The sequence below is a fragment of the Drosophila arizonae genome, chromosome 2 (assembly GCF_054131065.1).
Source record: "Drosophila arizonae isolate 15081-1271.41 chromosome 2, UAZ_ARI_1.0, whole genome shotgun sequence".
In the NCBI taxonomy this organism is placed as follows: Eukaryota; Metazoa; Arthropoda; class Insecta; order Diptera; family Drosophilidae; genus Drosophila; species Drosophila arizonae.
Genome location: NC_142922.1, coordinates 795,432 through 815,300, shown reverse-complemented (window position 1 = coordinate 815,300; position 19,869 = coordinate 795,432). Strand labels below are relative to the sequence as shown.

Here is a 19,869-nt window from a genome sequence, read left to right as displayed (position 1 = left end):
ATATGGATTTATAGCCAACACAAATATAGCCCTTTTTCAACGCCATCAATAGAGTTTTAATAGCGACTTCATCAATTAGCCGAATGACGTTAGCCGGGCCAAATAGGGCTTGCTGGGAAGTATGCAAAAATCAATTAGCCAACGAGTTGACTGCGCTCACAGCATCAACAGCAATCGGATCTCTGTCTATACAAAGCATGTGGCAATATTTTATATGCTGTTGACAGAGCAGCCAAGGGGCGCAGTTGAGGGCGGGGCGGGTTTGTGAAGGTGGGCGTGGTTGCAGTTGCGGCGCAGTCTTAATGAAATGTAAACAAACTTCAAAAGAATGTTGGCTATAATTGGCAGGCAGTCGGACAGCCCGGAACTGCATTGCCTCAATTGTAGGGGAGAAATAGAAGGAGAGGGTACACATAATACAATATATATGTACAGAGAGAGGGAGGGGGCGAGGGAAGCGAGAGAATGGGGAGTCTAGAGTGTAGCCAGAGTCGAGCTAAGAGGAAATAGCCCGCGAAATAGACTCAAAATATTTGCGCAAAAAATATTTGTGGAAATGGACAACAACGAAAAAAATCTGAGTCGAGTGCAATCGACTGCATGATACTCGCACACACATCATATGGCATCTGTAGATGTAGTCAACTCCAAGGTAGAGTATTTGTATGTTCTTTCTATTCGCCAATAAATTTGAAAGATCCAGTTTATATAGAGCTCAATCGTAGTTCAACTAAATCCAATATGCTCGCTTTGCGCTGCCCTTGTAGTGTATTGGAAAAAAGTGCAGGCGAGTCATACCTTTAGCCGCCCTCTGACCACGCCCTGTTTGACTGATGTTCCGACTAACAATGTTATTTTCTCTGCTTTTGCCACTTTTCAGAAATAGCCGCACAAAAATTGAATTTCATTTTATTCCTGCTCGCCGCAGCTGAAAAATGGCGAAGCTGTCACGCTCCCTACACTTGATGCTCGCTCATCAAGCGAGCAAAAGGAGTCCATGTGGTTACGAGAGTTACATACAAATAACAAATATGTAAGTATGGAATCTTAATGTGCCCTTACTTAATAGCCAAATCTTAGCTGGCTCAAAAACTTTTCTCTCTACTTCTCTTTTTCTCTGTTCTCTGTCTTTCAAGCTTGAGCGAGCATTTTGCAGTTATTAGTGCTCTACTGTGGCATTCTTGTGTGCTCCATTTTCTTGTTTAAAGTCGTAGCTCGTCTTTCGTTTGACTCAATGCGGTCAGATTAAGTATACGCCCCATTGTGCTAGAAATCTGTTTTTTATTTAATTTCTATTCTGGCATCAAATGAATTCGTCTTCGACCTTTGTCTAAGCTGAAGTTTTGCTAACGTTATGTGAAATATAATAGAAATAATAAAGAAATACCATTATGACGGAAATAATAAAACAAAACTTTCCTTTTGTAAAGCGAAATTAGAAGAAGAAAAAATAACATTTCTAGAGCGCTGAGAGGAGGGATTGGACGCAGACATATGGAGCCCATAGAGTAAGTAAATAATAATGTTAGAAATTTTATATATTTTAGTCTATTTAACACATACAAAAGAGTAAGTCAAAATAGAAAATTAATGTTGTTTGAGAAATCAAGCAAATGTTTAGTGCGAAACATAAAGGAAAGAAGAGTACAATCTTTTTTATACACTTTACGATAGCTGGCTACATATCCAATTCTGGAGATTCATAAAACGCTCTAAGAAATGAGATATCCTATAGATGAGCTTTCTTCAATTTTAATTAATTTATCAATTTCAATTGCATTCAGTTTAAATGTTGGTTTATAAAAATGAATGTTCTATACTTAACGTTCATTTTGTGTCTACTCTCCATCGCCTTCAATATACCTACTCTTTAATCATTCCGAATGCGCTCAGGGTATATGAAGAATAAAGGAATAATAATAATATAAGAGAGTTGCGCCATTGCTACAATGTCTAACTGTGCCTATGATGTTAACAGGCCGAGTGCCTCTGTGTGCGAGTGTGTGTGTGTCTAGCTGAGTCTATATGTTAACTCTAAGTGTGTGTGTGTGCGTGTGTTTGCATGTGTTTGCATGTGTTTGTATGTCAATAACTCTGCGCTATGCTGGTTTACTTTTTAGGCTCTTGCTTTCTGCTTGCCTTCGCTCGCTCTCTCCACTCTCACTCTTGGTTTCGCTTACCCGCTCCCACACCCACGCTCCGCTGTGCCTCTCTGTTGCGCTCACACTCTGGCTGTGTGTGCAACCCACCCCCGTGTCTTGAGCAAAGTTATAAAACAATTTAATGTAAAAATGTGCAGCGCCCACATTTGTGGGCATGGTCAGCAGCTTTAACTTGAACAGCAGTGAGTGCGACAGTGAGAGGGACAGTGAGAGTGAGAGAGAAGCAGACAAAGAGGAGATGGAACAGAGGCAAACACTTTTGCTTTTAATTTTGGATGCGGCTTTTGTTTAGGCATTTAGCGCACAATGGCATATAAAATGAACTTGAAATTGTAATTGCCAAGGCCTAAGCATGTTTTTTAATTTGCCGCACACACACACACACACACACACACGCACATAAAAAGCAAGAGCATGTGCAACATATTTAAATAAAATTAATTTTAATGCCAAATTGGCCAAGTGCCTTGCCACAACTACGCAAGGAAAAACGAGCAAGCGAGAGAGAGAGAGAGAGAGTGTGTGTGAGAGTGTTTGAGATGGAGATTGAAATTATTCGCATAAAATTCATCAAAATGATTTTTTAATGAGCTACGTGAGCTGCTTTAGGCCAAAGTATTTATTTACGTTTATTTGCCAGCGTTCGCACCTAACAAAAAGCCAAGCGAAAAAGATTTTAACAATTGCCGCAAATGCCAATATAAATAAAAGCGGCCAGCAAAACAGGCAAACACGCACAGACTCCAGATAAATATATATATATATATACATATATAGATGTGGTTAAATAAATGTTTGTGGCTGCAAGATCTGGCATGCAAAAAGTAAACAAGTTGCAGGTAAACGACTGTCTAATACTCGCTCAAGTCTTCATTATATATTGAGGAATCCAATCGTTGGCTATAAATGCTTCAGAAATGTGGATTAGAGAAATTGAGCTAAGATTTCGGAACTTAGCTACTTAGTTGTTGGTAATCTTCTTCAGGTTTACCACTAAAACCTCTCAGCTTTTCATGAAGCCTATATACCCGTTTCTACCACGCTGAGCGGGCAGCTAAAGTTCTGTGCAATATGTTTGATATCTGCTCCCATAAATTATATGGTTGTTTATAGAGCAGAGACAGAAAATGCTTTTTAACTATGCCAGGAGGCTAGTATACTCCATTTGACCATTCTGAGCGGGCATCAAAAGACAATTGGCGATCTGTTTATGCTCAGCTCTCATAAATTATGCGATTGTTTATAGTTCAGAGACAGCTAATGCTTTTCAGCTACGCCCGGAAGCTAATATACCCATTTTTGCCATTTTGACCTTCTAAACGAGCATACAAAGTTGTGCCTAATCGTTTTCAGGTATATTCAGTTGACCAATAAATGAAAGTTAAGCAATTATGCAAGGCAGCTAATATACTCGCCTCACCTTAACCTTTGGTTAGGCATTCGCCCCTGCAAGTTGTATGCTCACTGTCAAGCCCCGAGCTAATATACTCGCTTTGCTCGCACTCCGTGAGCGGGCATTCAAAACGGCCCGCAATGTGTTTCTGGTATGATTCGCGCTGTCTGCGTGGGCGAGATAAATTGTTTATGCGATTTTAATTTGTTTGCGTGTGTATTAAAATATTTGAAATGAAAGCTTCCAGCGTACGCGCCCTGCGGAGGCAATCGAGGACTACTTGACGGATATTCCGCCGAGGCGCGATTAGACAGGGACTCGGCGACTAAATATAGACGCAGCTCTGACGGCTCATCTGACACATCTTGCCACAGAATGCTGCCAATGTTGGCCCAAACGGACGAGTTAACCTTTTCGTGCCCGCAGTTGGCCACAAGCTGAGGTGCCTCGCCCCGGGCCAGGCCTACAAAGTTTCAGCTTAGCAACTTGAGAGGTTCAGCTTTAAATGCTACTCAATTTAAACGCATAAAAAACTCAAACTTTGCAACTTTGCGGCTTTCAATTACAGCTTCTTTGTCTGGCTGTCGTGGACACGTTAAGAAATTATGTTGATGACCAAGAGTGTTCAATTCATTAAGCGAGACACTTTGGTCCACATGGAAAGAACTACTCTGTCACTCTCGCTCTCTCCCTCTCTTTCTCTCTCTCGCTCGCTTTGTGTCTATCAATCTTTATCTGTCTGCGTCACTCCATCTTATTCTTTCTCACTAAATTAGAGAATTCTCATTACCAATGCACTCAACTAAGTTGGGCAATCTAGTCATGTCATGTCCTCCCTTTATTTCTTCTTCTATACCTTTTTGTCTTCACTTTCTGTCTCTCTGCTCCTCTTTGTCTATCACCCTCTTGCACGCGCCTTTTCTCTCTATCTGTTTATATAACTGCCTCTCTCTCTCTCTTTCACTCTCCATCTATCTCTATCTATCTCTATTTCTCTCTCATTTGCCGTCTTATCTCTTTCTGTCAAACTGCCAATGTCTTCTCTATACCCATCTCTCTGTCCCTCTGTTCACTCATTTAACTATCTCCCTCTCTCTCGCACTGCCTATCTACCTACTTTTCTCTCTCTCTCTCACTCTCCTTCTCGACTCCCTGCCTATTTTCGCCATCTCTCTCTCGCACTGCCTATCTACCTACTTTTCTCTCTCTCTCTCACTCTCCTTCTCGACTCCCTGCCTATTTTCGCCATCTTTCTCTTTGTTTCCTCTCTCTCTCTCTCTCTCTTTTTTAATTGTTTTCTTCGATTACCTTTTCTGTTTACCATCTTCAGGCATGTTTCGAGACTAGTCAAGCCTCCTTCTCTCCCTCTCTCACTCTTTCTCACCCATTTCATTTCTTTCTATTTCTGTCTGTTCGTGCGATAAATCCGAAAGGCAATTGAAAATTTAGTGTTTTTTTCTCCTACTCGCTTTCAGTCAGCTGAATGAAATCTGATTTCGATTTTGGTTTTTGGTTTTGGTTTCGACTTTGGTTTTCCTTGCCATTGCACCTATTTGGGGTTTGAGCTCAGATTTGTTTCGCAATAATTTTGTTCTCTAAGCACACGATGTTCTCCATCTCAATGTATGCATTTGCGAATCGAATTACCATATCAAAGAACATTCATTAAAATTATCTCTCGGGAACTGAGGTTTTCATGAAAAACGGTTTGTTTGTTATCTTTTAAAGGTAGGCATTAAGGGTATTCCAGCTGTAAATGATTTTCAGTGACAGCAACACAAACTCCAACTCTCATCGCTCTTCATTAGCCGAACTCTATTTAATTGCCTTTGACAGGCTGTGTGCCACAGAAACTAGAACTACGAGAGCTAGTCGAAATAAATAATGTCAAAGCACGCATACGACCTGTTGTACGCTGCAAATAAGCCGAGGCGAATTGAGAGAAAACAAATGTACGTATGTGTGTGTAAAGTATGTATGAATAAATAAAGGGGAAGACAAAGCCAGCTAAGGGTTTTCTTGTTGAGTTCCACTCCATGCGTTATCTTATCGCCTTTCGACTTTATCAAGGAACCAATAGATATTTATGGGTTAACTGGGTATAGGGACGACATCATTACATTATATCCAAGAAGCTGTGTCGCTGTCTCCGGCTCTGTCTCTTTGTCTGTCTCTCTCTCTCTCTCTGTCCCACAATAAATATTTCGCCAGTTTGCCTTAATACTCCCGCCCCTTCCGTCGCCCTTGAGCAAGCCCAGTGGAATCAATTTATTGCAATTATGTGTAAATTGAGGCACAAAGCCAATCCAGACGCGCAGATCTCAAGTGGCGAGAAATGAGAAGTGAGAAGAGAGCAGCTGGCAGCGAGAAGCGCTGGCGGCCACCCGCCAGGCACTTGTCACCACATCATGAGCTGGGGCTGACTGCCCGCAGCAGCTGCGTGGGCGCTGGCGTGTTAGAAGTCGCTGGGATGGGGGCCAATGAACGGTTTCTGAACGGAGCTGAGTGGAGGTAAGCGGAGCGGAGGTGTGCGGGGCTGGGCTGTCCGGACATTTCAAAACTCGAAAACTTAATAATAAAGCGAGTAAGTAAGCTGCAGATGCTAGACGGACAGATACCAAGTTATGGAAGCTTGATCAAACCGGGGGAAGGGAGGCATTACGGGCAAGGAAATCAAGTAAAATCGATTTTAATCGATATTTGAAAATATGTGAGGAAGAAAAAGCAAATGATCAGCGGTTACAGAAGGGGAAGATAGACCTACCTACCTTACATATACCATAAATACCTATACGATAAATAAAATATAAAATCATAAACTCGAGTTCTATCGATATTCTGAGCAAAACGAATGATAAGGAATAAAGAGCTGATATAGGAAGAGAAGAGATCTGTATAAAAATTTAGTTATGCCTATCGAAAATGCCAATATCGATTATTATCGATATTGTTTGATAGACAAATAAACATACACAGGCGAAACGGAACAAGGTATTCAGTTCTTTATGCTAGGGTAACCACATCTTAAAGTCGATAAATTCTGGATATTGAAATATCAATGAAGAGGAGCTATCGATAGACGATAACATCTGATAGCCAAATCGCATCAGTTTAACCTGCTGATCTAGACAATGAAGAGTACTGCCGCCTGTTGCACACGCAACTAATATACCCTACCACGACGCCAACTAATGCTGGGTATAATGAAAAGAGCAGCTAACTGGATTCGTTGAAATATATGCACATGATTTAGAGAGTTGCTTAGGGTTTCATTGAAATGCATATGGAGAGCGGTCTCCACTCGTGTGGGTCGCCCTGGCCATTGGCTGCTGGCTCGAGTTGCTACTCGAGCTTCCTTCTTCCCTTCCCCCGCTGCTTCTGCTGCTGCTCAGTTCAGTTTCAGTTTCAGCTTCAGCTTCAATTTAATTAAATGTTTTGATGCATGACAGCAGCAGAAAATACGAGCACACGATACGGCATTCATTCTAATTCGTTTAAGGACCTTTCCGCTGACTGACTATCTGCTGAAAGTATTTCGGCTAGTGGGAGAGTAAAGCGAGGCACGGAACGGAACCAAGCGGAACGGGACTGGGCAGAGGCCGTGGCATAGGCATTAAATTGAAGCATTGGACCTACGACTAGGAGCCCGAAAAGCAATCCGTGTTGAAAGCATTTCAGATTCTGACCAGCTGACCAGCGCGCCCTGCTCGTGGTTTTAATGCCAGCTAAAGGTAATTGCTGCACAGCGGGTATATTGGTTTTGTTATCAGCTATAGCTGTCCTCCTTTGCTACAGTTTTAAGTAGAGGTAGAGAGAGAGAGAGAGAGAGACAGAGAGAAAGAGAGGGAAAGATAGATTTAGAGAGTGCTGATACGAATATTCACTAATATAGTGGGCGTGGCCTGTTGAGACATTACTTAATCTATTCAAGTTGCGAGCACAGCATATCAAGCCAGGGCGTGGCATCTTAGGAATAATTTAAGTTATTAAAGACATTGAGCTAGAAGCACTGAAGGAAACCCTAGAGGTAAGCTCTAGCAATCACATAGAGTGACTTATGGCTGTATATTTACGCCCATCTACATAGGTGTGGCACAACAGTAATTATATTTTTTCAGTTATATAAAATCACAGCAAGTTTCATCTATTATCAATCATCTATATCTATTAGATCAATCAATCTACCTATTCTACTAGGTATTTAGCAGTCGGTCAAGCCCCATTAGGTCATTAGGCGCGCCTGCTGTTTAGCTGGTTATTTGGCTGGCTGGCTGGCTGTTTGTTTGGCCTATTGGTCTGACCGCCAGATTTGCCTAAATGAAGCCATAGTTCACAGTTGAGTGGTTTAGTGGTTTAGTGGCTTGGCTGTGTGGTTTAGTGGCGCGCAGTGGTTTTGCTGGTTCACTTGTCTCCTTCAAAAGGCAGGAATCAAAACTAACGGCCCTCATTTTGCACATTAAATATTTTGAGCGCAGGCAGAGCCGCTGCAGCTGCAGCTGTTGGCTTATTTTTCTGCTGATGGTTTAACGAGATTTGTTGGCACACACACACACACGCACACAAAGGATTTATGAAGTAGAAGACACGCTTAGCCCAGAGCTAACCTGAAATAAATCCCACTTTGTTTATATTAAAGTTAGAGACGAACTTTAGAGCGCAAGTGACTTGATATGACTTGGGGGCGTGGTAAGTTGAAAAAGAAAAACTATAGAGTAAATTAGTTGTAGAAACATCGCTTGGAGATTACAAAGACCCTGGAATGAAGCTTGAACTAAAAGCTATATAGGGCGGCCAATGAGGCCTAGCACGTGGACATAACTGTGAATTTAAAGGACTCTAAAGAGTCTTTTTTAAAAAAAAAAAAAAAAAAAAAACATCAATTCCATATGCCAGCAGTTGCTTCTGGGAACTTGTCAAAGTTGAGCATCTCTGATTGAACGAAAGAGCCATGAGAATCTCGGAGAGAAGACTGTAGAAGGAAGAGGACGGGGGAGGGGGCTTTCTCTAGAACGATGCAGCAGATGTCATAGAAGTTGACAGACTCAGAGCAAGCGTAGGGCGCCTTTTGAACAGTAATTATGATGGAGCTCTTCCAGCTGACGAGCTGAGCAGGATTAGTGCAAGTAGCGCAAGGAATTTCCATTGCTCGGCTCTGGCGTTCCGCGAAGCCAACGATCCAGTTTGTACAAATGATTTTTGTGTGTGTTCATAAAGATATTTATATTATGATGCACATAAAGGAAAAAAACTCAGACAATCACACGCACACCTACACACACAAAAACACATTCAATCTGATTTAAAATTTTGATTAAAATTTAATGTGATTTAAATTCTCTGTAAACAGTTTCACATTCGTTTCAGATGAAGCTTTTTTTATAGATATTCGCGACTGAATGAATGAATTAAAGAGGGTATATAGATTTCATAGGTAGCCCCGGAATTTAATCCGGCTACACCAAATGCCCTACTTCATTATCATAGAACTTTGATCAAGAGTCAAATTAAGTATTACGCCCACATTTAAGGGTGTGGTAGAAATGAGTATATCAGTTGATAAAGAGGGTTTGCTCATTTGGCAACATTAACGAGCATCTAGCAGTCAGCTATGCCGCTCTCACCTGTTTTTGTAGCTAAATAAATCTCGTTTATTCGATAAGCTCTGCGATTATTGAGCAATTAGCACTAATGAAAACTATTTCCAATGCAGAATTTACAAATTATTTTTGCTAATGAAGAGCTGCGCTTTACTCAATATGCAATATTCATTACCGCCCAGTGGGCGTGGCGATTGCAGCTATAGGGAGACTATACCGATTGAGGAGATATTTGCAGATATGTGTGTATGCCTAATTGTAATGGATTAAATCAAATGTTATTGTCAACAATCGAGCATCGTAAAATTAATATGCTTTATTTTCCTCTCTCGAAAAATAAAAGTCCAAAATATACCCACTTCTAACGAGCATATACATCATCTAAGTACAATTTGTACATCATGAACGAGTATTAATTCACAAATATGCCCACATTTGAGCTCTCAAAAACTAGCAAAATGCACCATTTTACTCTGCGCATATAACAAATTCAATATGCTCGCTTTTCACGTGAGAAGCGAGTATTACTCAAACCAATATACCCACTCAACAGCTATCAATAGTAAAGCTTATCAAATGAAAACTTCAAACATTCTTTGCCGTGCTGCTCACTCGATTTCTCCGCTAATTGCACTCTATTAAAGGAGGCCACAGGAATCGCATCGAGGAATGCGATGGGGCGTATTTAATATCTGATGCCCGCTTCAAATGATTTCACACTCGATTGGCAGTCAAATCGAGTGGAAGACAAGACAACAGCATCAACTCTGACTAAAACAGAGCTCTACCTATTTTTAGTATACCTAGTATAAAACTGAAAAGTTGAAAATCGAAACTGCGAAAATTCCGCCCGAGTTGAATGGCTCTTCAATTGAGCTGAGCTTTAGCCACTTTTCTTTAAATATTCACATTTGTGTTTATTCAGTTATTTGAGTGGATTAATGGATTATTAGGCACTTCCTGTTGCATGGCAAACACGAGTCGAGGGCTTCAATATTTTTTTTTTTTTTTTTTTTTTTTTTTTCAATTTTTGTCTCTTTTGAAATTTAAGCTGCTCAAATAACAAAATTCCATAATGTGTAAAACGAAGCTCGTGCGAGAATTCACTGTATTTTTTATTTTTTTATTTTGTCAAATGTTTACTAAAAATATTTGCGCAGCGGAAAACCATAAATTGTTTTAAAAAACTTTGCTTTTCCGTTTTTATAATGATTTTTTTTTTTTTTTTTTTTTTTTTTTTTTGTATATCTACCTTTTACTTACCGTAAAGTTTGCCTTAAAAACTAAACACATGTTTTTATTTATAGCTTTTCTGCTTGATCTGGGTAATTTTTATAGCCACAAATTAAATAAACAAATTTTCCCACACAACTAAAATGTATATTATGTGTTTTTTTAAATTTTTATTTTATAATTATTTTAGTATTTTTAATTTTTGAAAAACTGAACCAATTTTCGAAAATTGCAGCCGCCGGCATTTTCCATGCTCGAGAACATTTTCCTAGGAGTCGCGTCTACCGACTTTTCGAACTGTTCGCGCGCGAGTTTTCCATGAAACTGCGAACGCCAATGCTCGCACAGTGCCAGCGCTCAGTATGCTGCTGCCAACGGCAAGCGCAGCAGCGCAGTGGGCAGCGAGCAGCGAGCAGCGAGCAGAGCCAGCAGCAGAGGCAGCGCGCAGCAGGCGCTTGTTGCTAACTATTTGCTATCGCTTGTTGCTGCTGCTGCTGCTACTGCTATTGCTGGGAATTTTATGGCAAATAATTACCCAACAAAAGACTTTGTTAAATTTCCCTTTTTGTATGCCCAGCACAGCATAAGAACACAATTCGTCTATAAATAGTACTAAATGAAACTGCATAAATGTATTTGAAATGCAAATGAGTGCCGTTACACTGGAACAGTGTTGCCGTGCTGCTCGCGCATTGCCTACACTTTTGGCCTGCGCCTGCGCCTTGCTCTGCCCGACTCGCTTTTTGCGCTCTCTCTGTTTTCATACGCACATTCGTAAACAGAGCGCGAGCACGTGGGAAAAGCAACAAAAGGCAAACTCAAATTGCCAACCACATGCGGCGCTTCTTGTGTGTGTGGGTGTGTGTGTGAGTGAGTGAATGTGAGTGAGTGTGCGTGTTTGTTTGTTGCTTTTGCTGGCGGCACCAAATGTATTGTGTCATTGGCAAAAGGCAGCCGCAGATGCGCGGCTATAGCCAAAAATGCCTTAAGTAAGCAACATTAAAACATATGAGAATACAAAAAATGATGGAATGGTGTTCTTACCAGGCGTGTAGATACCCTGGGCGAAGACTTTTTATGAGTATATTCCGAGTTCAATTTACCCTAACCATTGATCGATCAGGTGTAGCTAACCTTGTATACCATACGCAATGTACCATTCTCATTGCTCTATATGTACCATTCCCAGGTGTTTCATGACCTATATACCAAATATACCTCCTCCTCCTCTTACCACAGCGTATGATCTGCCCAGACGCCCAATATACCCCATCAGCTAGCAATTGCAGAGCATCAAGAGCTCTAATCAGAAATCGCTGAGTAGCTCGCACCGGCTGTGTGTGGCCTTGCCCTGGCCACTCGCTCCTAATGTGCTGGCTGAGATGAAAAGCGCATTGCAGGCGCGTGGCTGACGCTGATTGGGCTTCTGCGGGGGCAAAGTCAGCGACGCATTGACAGTGTCCAATCCATCAAGCCGTCAGTCATCAATCATCAATCATTGTGGCAGGTCAACAATAGACTGCTGGCCACACAACATGCACTTTTTGCCATTTGCAGCTGAAGTGCAGAGCACACGTGGCGTATGCGCAATGTCAGCCTAGGAGGGAACTGCTCCTCCTGCCCTCAGCCAAGAGCTCCTGACTGGCATAATGTCTTTAGAGCTGCGCTGATGACCCATATTTAATCAACGGTAATTGCGCTGACCTTTGCGCCACGCCAACCATCTGCACTGCTCCCTCCCCCTCCCACCGACCCACGGACACTCCCACTCCCGCTCCATTTATCAGTGTCCTTAATGATAATCTCTTTGGAAAATTTTAAGCATTTTTATACCCTAAACACATTAAATGTGATATTTGAGGGTATATTGGTTGTCCCTCGAACGCCTTGAAAACATACTGAAAATTTCATTGAGATCGTACACCTAGAGCCCAAGTTCCATCAAACAAGTTCTCAGAGTGGAGGTTCTATGGGAAGAAGAGGCCTGGCTGTTGCACACAGAAGACTGTAGATGGCGCTGTTGCGTGTCAGAGTATCTCATAGTCGGGTACTCCCCATATTTTCCACTGTAATTTCGCTTTGTCCTTTTTGGTGCTAAATACCGACAGGATGTGACGTGGCAAGGACAGCTCAACATGTTTTTGATTGATGGGCAGGCAGCGCGCTCGGCCCGGCTCCTGTGCTTGATGGCCTTTCACAGAGATTTACGTAAATAATAAAATAATAAAAATTTAATTTGCAACAGGATATCCTGTTGCGCTCCTCTCGGCTCTCATAAATAAACTACTTAGAGGGAATTCCGGCGAAATTCGGCCGCTCTACAATATAGAATATGTTTACAATTAAACTCAATGCCAACGCGTTTCATTACGCCAGATTTAATCAAATTAATAGCAACTTTTATAATAATCTGCTGTTTCCGTTGTATTTTAGATACCCTGGGCCATTAGGTGGGCCGGAAAGGGCATATTTGTTGCTGGGTTTTGTATGTGGCATATAGAGAGTATATATTTGTGTGGCTTATACTTCAGTAATCAATAAATCTGCCGATATATCTGCCAATATTTCAATTTTAGGTTGATTTTTTGTACATAACTCGAGAAGTACTTAAGATATATATAAGGAATTTGAAAGGTAGATTCTAAAGTCATGCACGCACGCTAGCAATTTTTCGACATTCAGCAGTCTGGCTCTAAACCAATATTTGCTAGTATGTTCTAAACATCGAGAAATTTGCACGTCAATAGTTGAGTTAAGAGAAACCAAGTTGATCTAGGTTGAGCTATTCGAGCATAAGGCATGGCATTGCATTATTTTTCATTCATAGTAATCTATCATTGACGTAATATCGATAATAATGTATTTTGCTTCCTCTCGCAGAGCATTAGAGATATGGAGATAAGAGTTGTTATGCTGCTGCCTAAGTTCTTTATGGAGTAGCTAACGATCAACGGCCTGCAGGGTAACGCCTAGACGAGCTTACCCGACTAGACCCACGCCTAGCTGCTAAATTTTATGCGAATCAGGCAAAAGCTGCTTATGTTTGGCCAGGACTAAGCTGCCTGGCAACCAGCGGCGGCTATTAAAGTCGCCATCTGTTAGTTTAGCGAGGCAACGAGAGGTGCGAGCGCGCCCAGAAGGGGGCGGAGCAGGTGCTATTTGCAAACTCCGAAACACTTTGATTTACGGCAAATAAACTGCATGAAGGCATAAACAGCACCAAGTGGAGGCAACTTTATTAAAATATGCAACGGTGTCAATAAGAGCCACGCCTGCTTTTGTTTTGCTCTGCTTCGTTTTCTTCCTTCTTTTTGTTTGGTTTTTCTTTTTTTTTCCCCTGCTGCAGCTTCATTAGGAAAGGTTCAATTTCCATAAACCATAAAGTTTTCCTTTACTTTCAAGGACGAGGCGTGGGCTGCAGGCGGCGTGCCTCGTAAAATGTAAAGGCAGCGCAGAAATAAGCTAGAGTGCTCTAGTGGGGTGTGCATGACTGCCAGATGCGCTGCATAGAGCCACGGAGACAGACGGACGGAGAGGTGAACGAACTGCTGGACGGCTGAATAGAAGAACAGCCCGACGGACAGTCAACCGGATCAAGATGGAGAGACGGGCGAACATTCGGGGAAAGATTGGACGAAAAGTAGGGCGAGCACTCACTCGGGCTCTGGGACAAAGAGCCTGTTACTGACCATAGACACGCCCCCATCTACCCCTTAAATTCCCATGCAACCAATATGCCCTGCTCAGCCACTTTCAATAAGTTAAGTGTGTATAGAAAAAGGGAAACAGCAAATCAAGTACCAAATGAAGGCACAACACGAAAACTTTTCGGGCAGCACACACACATGAGTCCACATACATACGTGTGTGTGTGTGTGCAAGTAAAAAATAAAATAAAGGTGTCACCTTATGGCGCTGTTAATTTTTCAGCTCGCGTGCGCACATGTCGAAGTAAACCTTTTGGGGGGCGCACGGCGTAAGCCGTAATCCGGCTGGCAACCTCGCCTGGCTGGCTGGAATATCCTTTATCCTCGCTGCTGTTGCCTGGCTGAAATATGCTTTATGCCGGCTCCTGTTAATTATGCGTCTACGTGACTCCTGCGCCCCGGGGACAGCGAGCGGCGAGCGCTTGTTGCGCTGCGTTTCGGTGCAGCGAAAGTCTTGAGCTCAACCTTGAACTGTTAAACCATATTTATGTCACAGACACACACGCACACACACACACGCATGCAGTGTATAAATGTAATATGCGCCATTTATCTTGTGCCACCCCCCTAATACCTAAGCCCCCAATCAGGCTTAGACTCCATATGCCAGCCGGTGTGAATCAATGCGAATTACTAAATGCCACCAAACCAACAACTGTGACCCACTGTCTGTCTGCCTCTCTCACTCACACTATCACTCTGCCCGTCTCCCTCTCTCTCTCTCTGCCAACCCACTCTGCTCTGATATAGCCGCAGTTGTTACACAGTTGCTCTGCTCGTTATTTGCATGCAAAACTCCAAATTGAAGTGCAAAGTTTTCAAATTTAAAACAAAAATAAAACAAGATAAAAGACGACTAAAATGGGCTAAAAACGAATTTCAAATACTCTTCACTTTCCTTTCATAGTGTATGAATATTGAAATAAAAATAAATTGAAATCAAAATCCATCGAAAGCTGTGAAGTTTATTCATAATAAGAGCAAAAGGAAATGAGAAAGCGGACAAATATTTATTTAAAATAAATAAATAAATAAAATAATATTGGATCGTATTTTAGGAAATTCAGAGAAAAGTCCAAATATTTTTATAAATGTTGAAAAATGTTTATGAATATCTTAAGTAAATGAAGGTAAGGAAACAAAGGCAAAGAAGAAGCAGAAGAAGAAGAAGGAACATATCCTCAATTATAAAATTATCTTCTCAAACTATATAAAAGTGTGTCCCCTAATCCGACTGCAACGAGGGTAGTTTGCAAAGCTTAGTTGCCAATACCAAGTCAGGCAAAAAGTTGATAAAATCTACGTACTCATAGAAACAGGATCTTCAAGGCGTAGTTCAGACAAAATCCGATATACCCAGCAAAGGGCATACCTAGAGCAAACACATGTGGGTGAGTGTCAGAGAGAGAGAGAGAGAGAGAGAGACAAAGAGAACAACCATGAAAAAACATGATTTATGAAGCAAAAACTTTGATTTGAATTGTGCATACGTAGATTGCGATGTGCCTGAAACTAGTTTGCAGAGAGCTGATTGTGTCTGGTTGGACTCGAGTCTCGAGACTCGTAACATGCAACTTGAGGTGTGCCAGAACCCAGAGAATAGAAAAGACCTTTAAGCAACTGTAGCTCACTTCATTATGCTGTCCTAAAGACAGCTCGCATTAGTTAGATATTCGGTTTAGTTTCCAGTTGCCAGCTGCCGGTTGCCAGTTTCCAGCTGGCATTAACATCTGTAATCAAGCTCAAAAGATGCCTTCCTTTAGGACCCGGCGCAGCTGGGGGAGTGTGACTGGGTCGCACGTCGCCTGGCACCGGCGCAAAGGTGCCATTGGGCTCAGCCCCCAAATGGCTGTAAAATAACCCTTTTTTCCTATTCCGGTTCGCCATCTAATGCATTATGCACGCCGCCCGAAATTAGCTTAACGATGATCTACTTTACGACTGCGGAAACGGCCGACCGACCGTTGGGCATCCCAGCTCGGCTCAATGGAAACTAAGCGAGCTGGACCCATCTAGAAAATGCATCGAATCTCTCGCTGTAAAACAATTTCCGTTAGCAATTGCACAATAAATAAACTGAAATGCGAAATCTCTGAACTCTACTGTCGGATACTCATTAAGATAAGTCGCTTAAGTGTGAGAGCAGGGGACTTTTGCTAGTTGAGAAACTTGCTGTAAAAGCAATTCAAGCTATATAAGGTTTATGTTGACATACCTTACAGACAGATGAGTTCATTTAGCCTACTTAACCTATTTATCTGCAAATCCTCAAATCTATCCGCTCAACCGTTCATCAGTTTTTCAAGCTCTACCTCCAATTCGTCCAAAAGTCTAGCGGATAAGTCGGATAAGTCTCTCCTCATGTCCTTCCTCTATTCATTAGTGTGTAAGCTCATCCGCCTGAACTGGATAAATCCATTGCCATCCATCCATCCATCTAACCCGAAACTAACGAATTTCTGAGAAAGGGTAGTCAGGGGACGACAAACACCGTGCCAGATGGTCTACACGAAGATAATTGAGTACAGCAATAAGCAGAAAATCAGTTGGAGTTGGCCGCAGACCTTGTCCACATTAGGCAAACTTCATATCGAGTTTTGGCATTCAGCTCTTATTACATGGCAACAAAGAGCTATCCATATTAGTTTCTTATACACACACACACACATGTATGAAAATACAAATGTATTTTATGCAAGTAGCAAGGACAATCTCTTAACATCTCTTGGCCTAGCTGTAATACCCACGGCTGGAGGGCAAAATTAAAGTCTTTAACTCGTTTACTGAATTCAATTAAAGGACAAAAATCCTTCAGGCCATGTCGAAGTACAGGCGAAAGTTCGGACGCAAAACAAATCTGTGGCTTTCGCAACGGCGTTGACAATGGAGACAAAAGGAGATGACACCGATGGGGCGCAAGGAGCAAACGTCCTGCGGCAAACAAACGTGGCCAAACTCCAATTGCCCGGCAATAAAAACTTTGCCCTTGCGCACGGACTGAAAGGCCTTCGGGGGCCACAGTTGACAGCGCTGGACTCGCTGGATGAGCCGCAAGGACTGCGACAGGACATCCGCATTCCACGCACATTCCTGCACAGACAAGCCAAGACAACAGCTGCTCAACTAATGAGAGTGCGCTAGTGGGGCATGCTCAACTATCGGTCTTCTGGCGCCACCTACAGCAGCGATTGTTCAAGCCCTCTACTATGAGTAGCTAGATGTAACTTGGGTTCTAGCTGTGCGATCAAAATGAAATTTCCTGTATATAATTGTGACCTTCAAATGTGAGTTCATGCCAAAGCTCAACTCACTAGCTTTGGTAGTTCACGAGATTGACGAGCGTACAGGTGCTTAACACACTAATCAAGCCTTAGACTTTAATCACGCCCACTTTTACCTTTTTCCCACCCATGCACGTAACAAATACGCCCTGTTAACCCATTATCCTTGGATTCAGGGTATACAAAAATGTAATTTGGGTCAACACTGCCAAGTTGAGGACAGATTTATTACATTTTAATTTGCTGGACAATGCCAGCAAAAGGAAACAAGTAAGAAGGCTCCAGTCGAGACTGCTCGACTAGGAGATACCCTGAACCCTCCAAGCTGATATTCTAATCAGTCTGGACTTTTTTTATGCACACATACATACACATGCACTTATCAGCACGCGCTCTGCTGACTGCGCAGTTAGCAGCGACTGCGCTTGGGCTGCGCTGCAATGTGGGCAATATTATGAGAATTTATTTGTTGAATAATTTCTTTTGTAGACATACGATCTTAATGAAACTTTCAGAGCGTAATCATATGGTTAAAATATGTGTACATTCCAAAGCACAAGACTCTAGTACTTGAAATGCGTTTTTTACAAATTGGGGGAGAAGGGGGCGTGGTATCCAAAATCTGTAAATTACAAAATCTTTGTATCCATTAATTTTATATACAACCCAAATTTGAAGTCTCCAGGTCTAAAAGTGTTAAAATTAGGCTGAAAAAACCAAGTCTATTATTCGATTATTCTCGATAAAAAAGTTATCGGACGAGTTATCGAAAAAATAAAGCAAACTTGTACTGCCTATGGTATACACGAGTATGCATGCCAAATTTCAGCTCTCTAGCTCTTATATCTTCTGAGATTCTTTTGCTCATACGGACGGACGGACGGACGGACGGACGGACGGACGGACGGACGGACGGACGGACGGACGGACGGACAGACGGACAGGGCTATATCGACTCAGCTCGTCGTGCTGATCAGGAATATATATACTTTATGGGGTCTGCGATGATTCCTTCTGCCTGTTACATACTTTTCACAAAACCATTATACCCTGATTTCCCATTTTCAATGGGTTCAGGGTATAAAAATTTCACTCTCTCTAAATATTTATATACATGCTATATATATATATATTATTTTTTTTTTTTCCTTCCTTTATATATGTAATTACAATTCCAAACTTCTTTCATATTTCCTGCCTTTTCGGTTTGTACCATATTTCTTTTGATGCTCTGAGCAAGAAACGAGGAAAAAAACTCTTTAGCTCGGCTCGAGATGAACTTTTCGGCAAACTTCATCGAAGCGCGCACAAATTAAGAGTCTATTTACTCTTTCGCTTGCCCAACTTTGTTGCATGCTTCTATAGGGAACTAACTTACCTAAAGGGCTCGTCAATCCCTCAAAGCAGCTCTCCATTCCATTGCTCCATTCGTGCTCTCTCCCTCTCTCTCTCTCGCGCTCTCTGTCGCCCTTTGCTTTCTAATAACGAAACAGCGAAGCAATTTGGCCGCCAGATTTACAGTAGACGGCGCAGCGCCTGGAATTTAAAAAGGATAATTTAAAAGAAATTACGCCTAGGAGTGAGCGAGAAAGCAAGCAAAGACAGAAACAAACAATCACAAACTGGCAGGGTGGTATTGACTTTAAGATACCCTCAGGCAAATAACATAATAATAACATAAGCCACCCAGATATCACTTATAGACATTACAAACGAGTATGACTGACTAATGCCTAATGCCCAATTGAAAAGAAAATATTTCCTACTACCATCATATGCTTTATAGATCTATTTGCAGCGAAGGACAGTGCTAAAACAGATTGTCACAGTTTTATCTATAAATATACTTCTGTTATCTATTTACGTATTTGACTGATCTGCAGAAAAACATCAAATCCAAATCAAATCAAAATAGAAATAAATAAATAATACATAATTTTCCAATACATGAATGGGGTATATCCAAGTGAACTTTATATCTAATTTCAAGTCTTCACAAAGATGAACCAATATACTCTTTTTGCGCTTGTTGAATGAGTATTTGCCAAAATCTCTCTAGCTTCTATAACCGCAAAATACTTTATGTTCATACTCCAAGTATCCCGCTTACATAATAATAGTGAACAGAAATGAAAGACAATGCAGAAAGCCGTTATATTTCTTCTTCCGCCTCTATACCTAAAAGAAGTTTTAGAAGTTTTAGAATGAACATAATAGAAATCGAAAGCTTTCAAGTTGGAAGGCAAACAAGGTCAGTTTGGCACTGACTAAACTACTATTTGGGTATATATACATCATGGATGCTTAATATATTTTCCTGCTACATATCTTTAGACAAGCCGCATATACCCACTTTACAAAAAATCGACGACAGCGATAGCAAAATGTGTGGAAAACTCGATTGAAACATTTTGTCAGCAAAGATTTTGCATGCGCTGCAGTAAATGAGGCATCTGAAGAAATCTGCGTAGATCATAAATTTTATTGCCAACTGCG

The 19,869-nt window shown here is 41.5% G+C and overlaps 1 protein-coding gene across 1 annotated transcript in view; it reads right to left on the bottom strand.

The window, feature by feature from the left end:
• The window catches only part of TkR99D (Tachykinin-like receptor at 99D), a 50,166-nt gene that overhangs the window by 18,469 nt on the left and 11,828 nt on the right, over positions 1-19,869 (bottom strand). The window contains exon 3 of the mRNA XM_018019222.2: positions 18,752-18,909. Coding sequence (XP_017874711.1) covers positions 18,752-18,788 — 37 coding nt within the window. The 5' untranslated portion in view covers positions 18,789-18,909. The remainder of the gene's footprint in view (positions 1-18,751; positions 18,910-19,869) is intronic.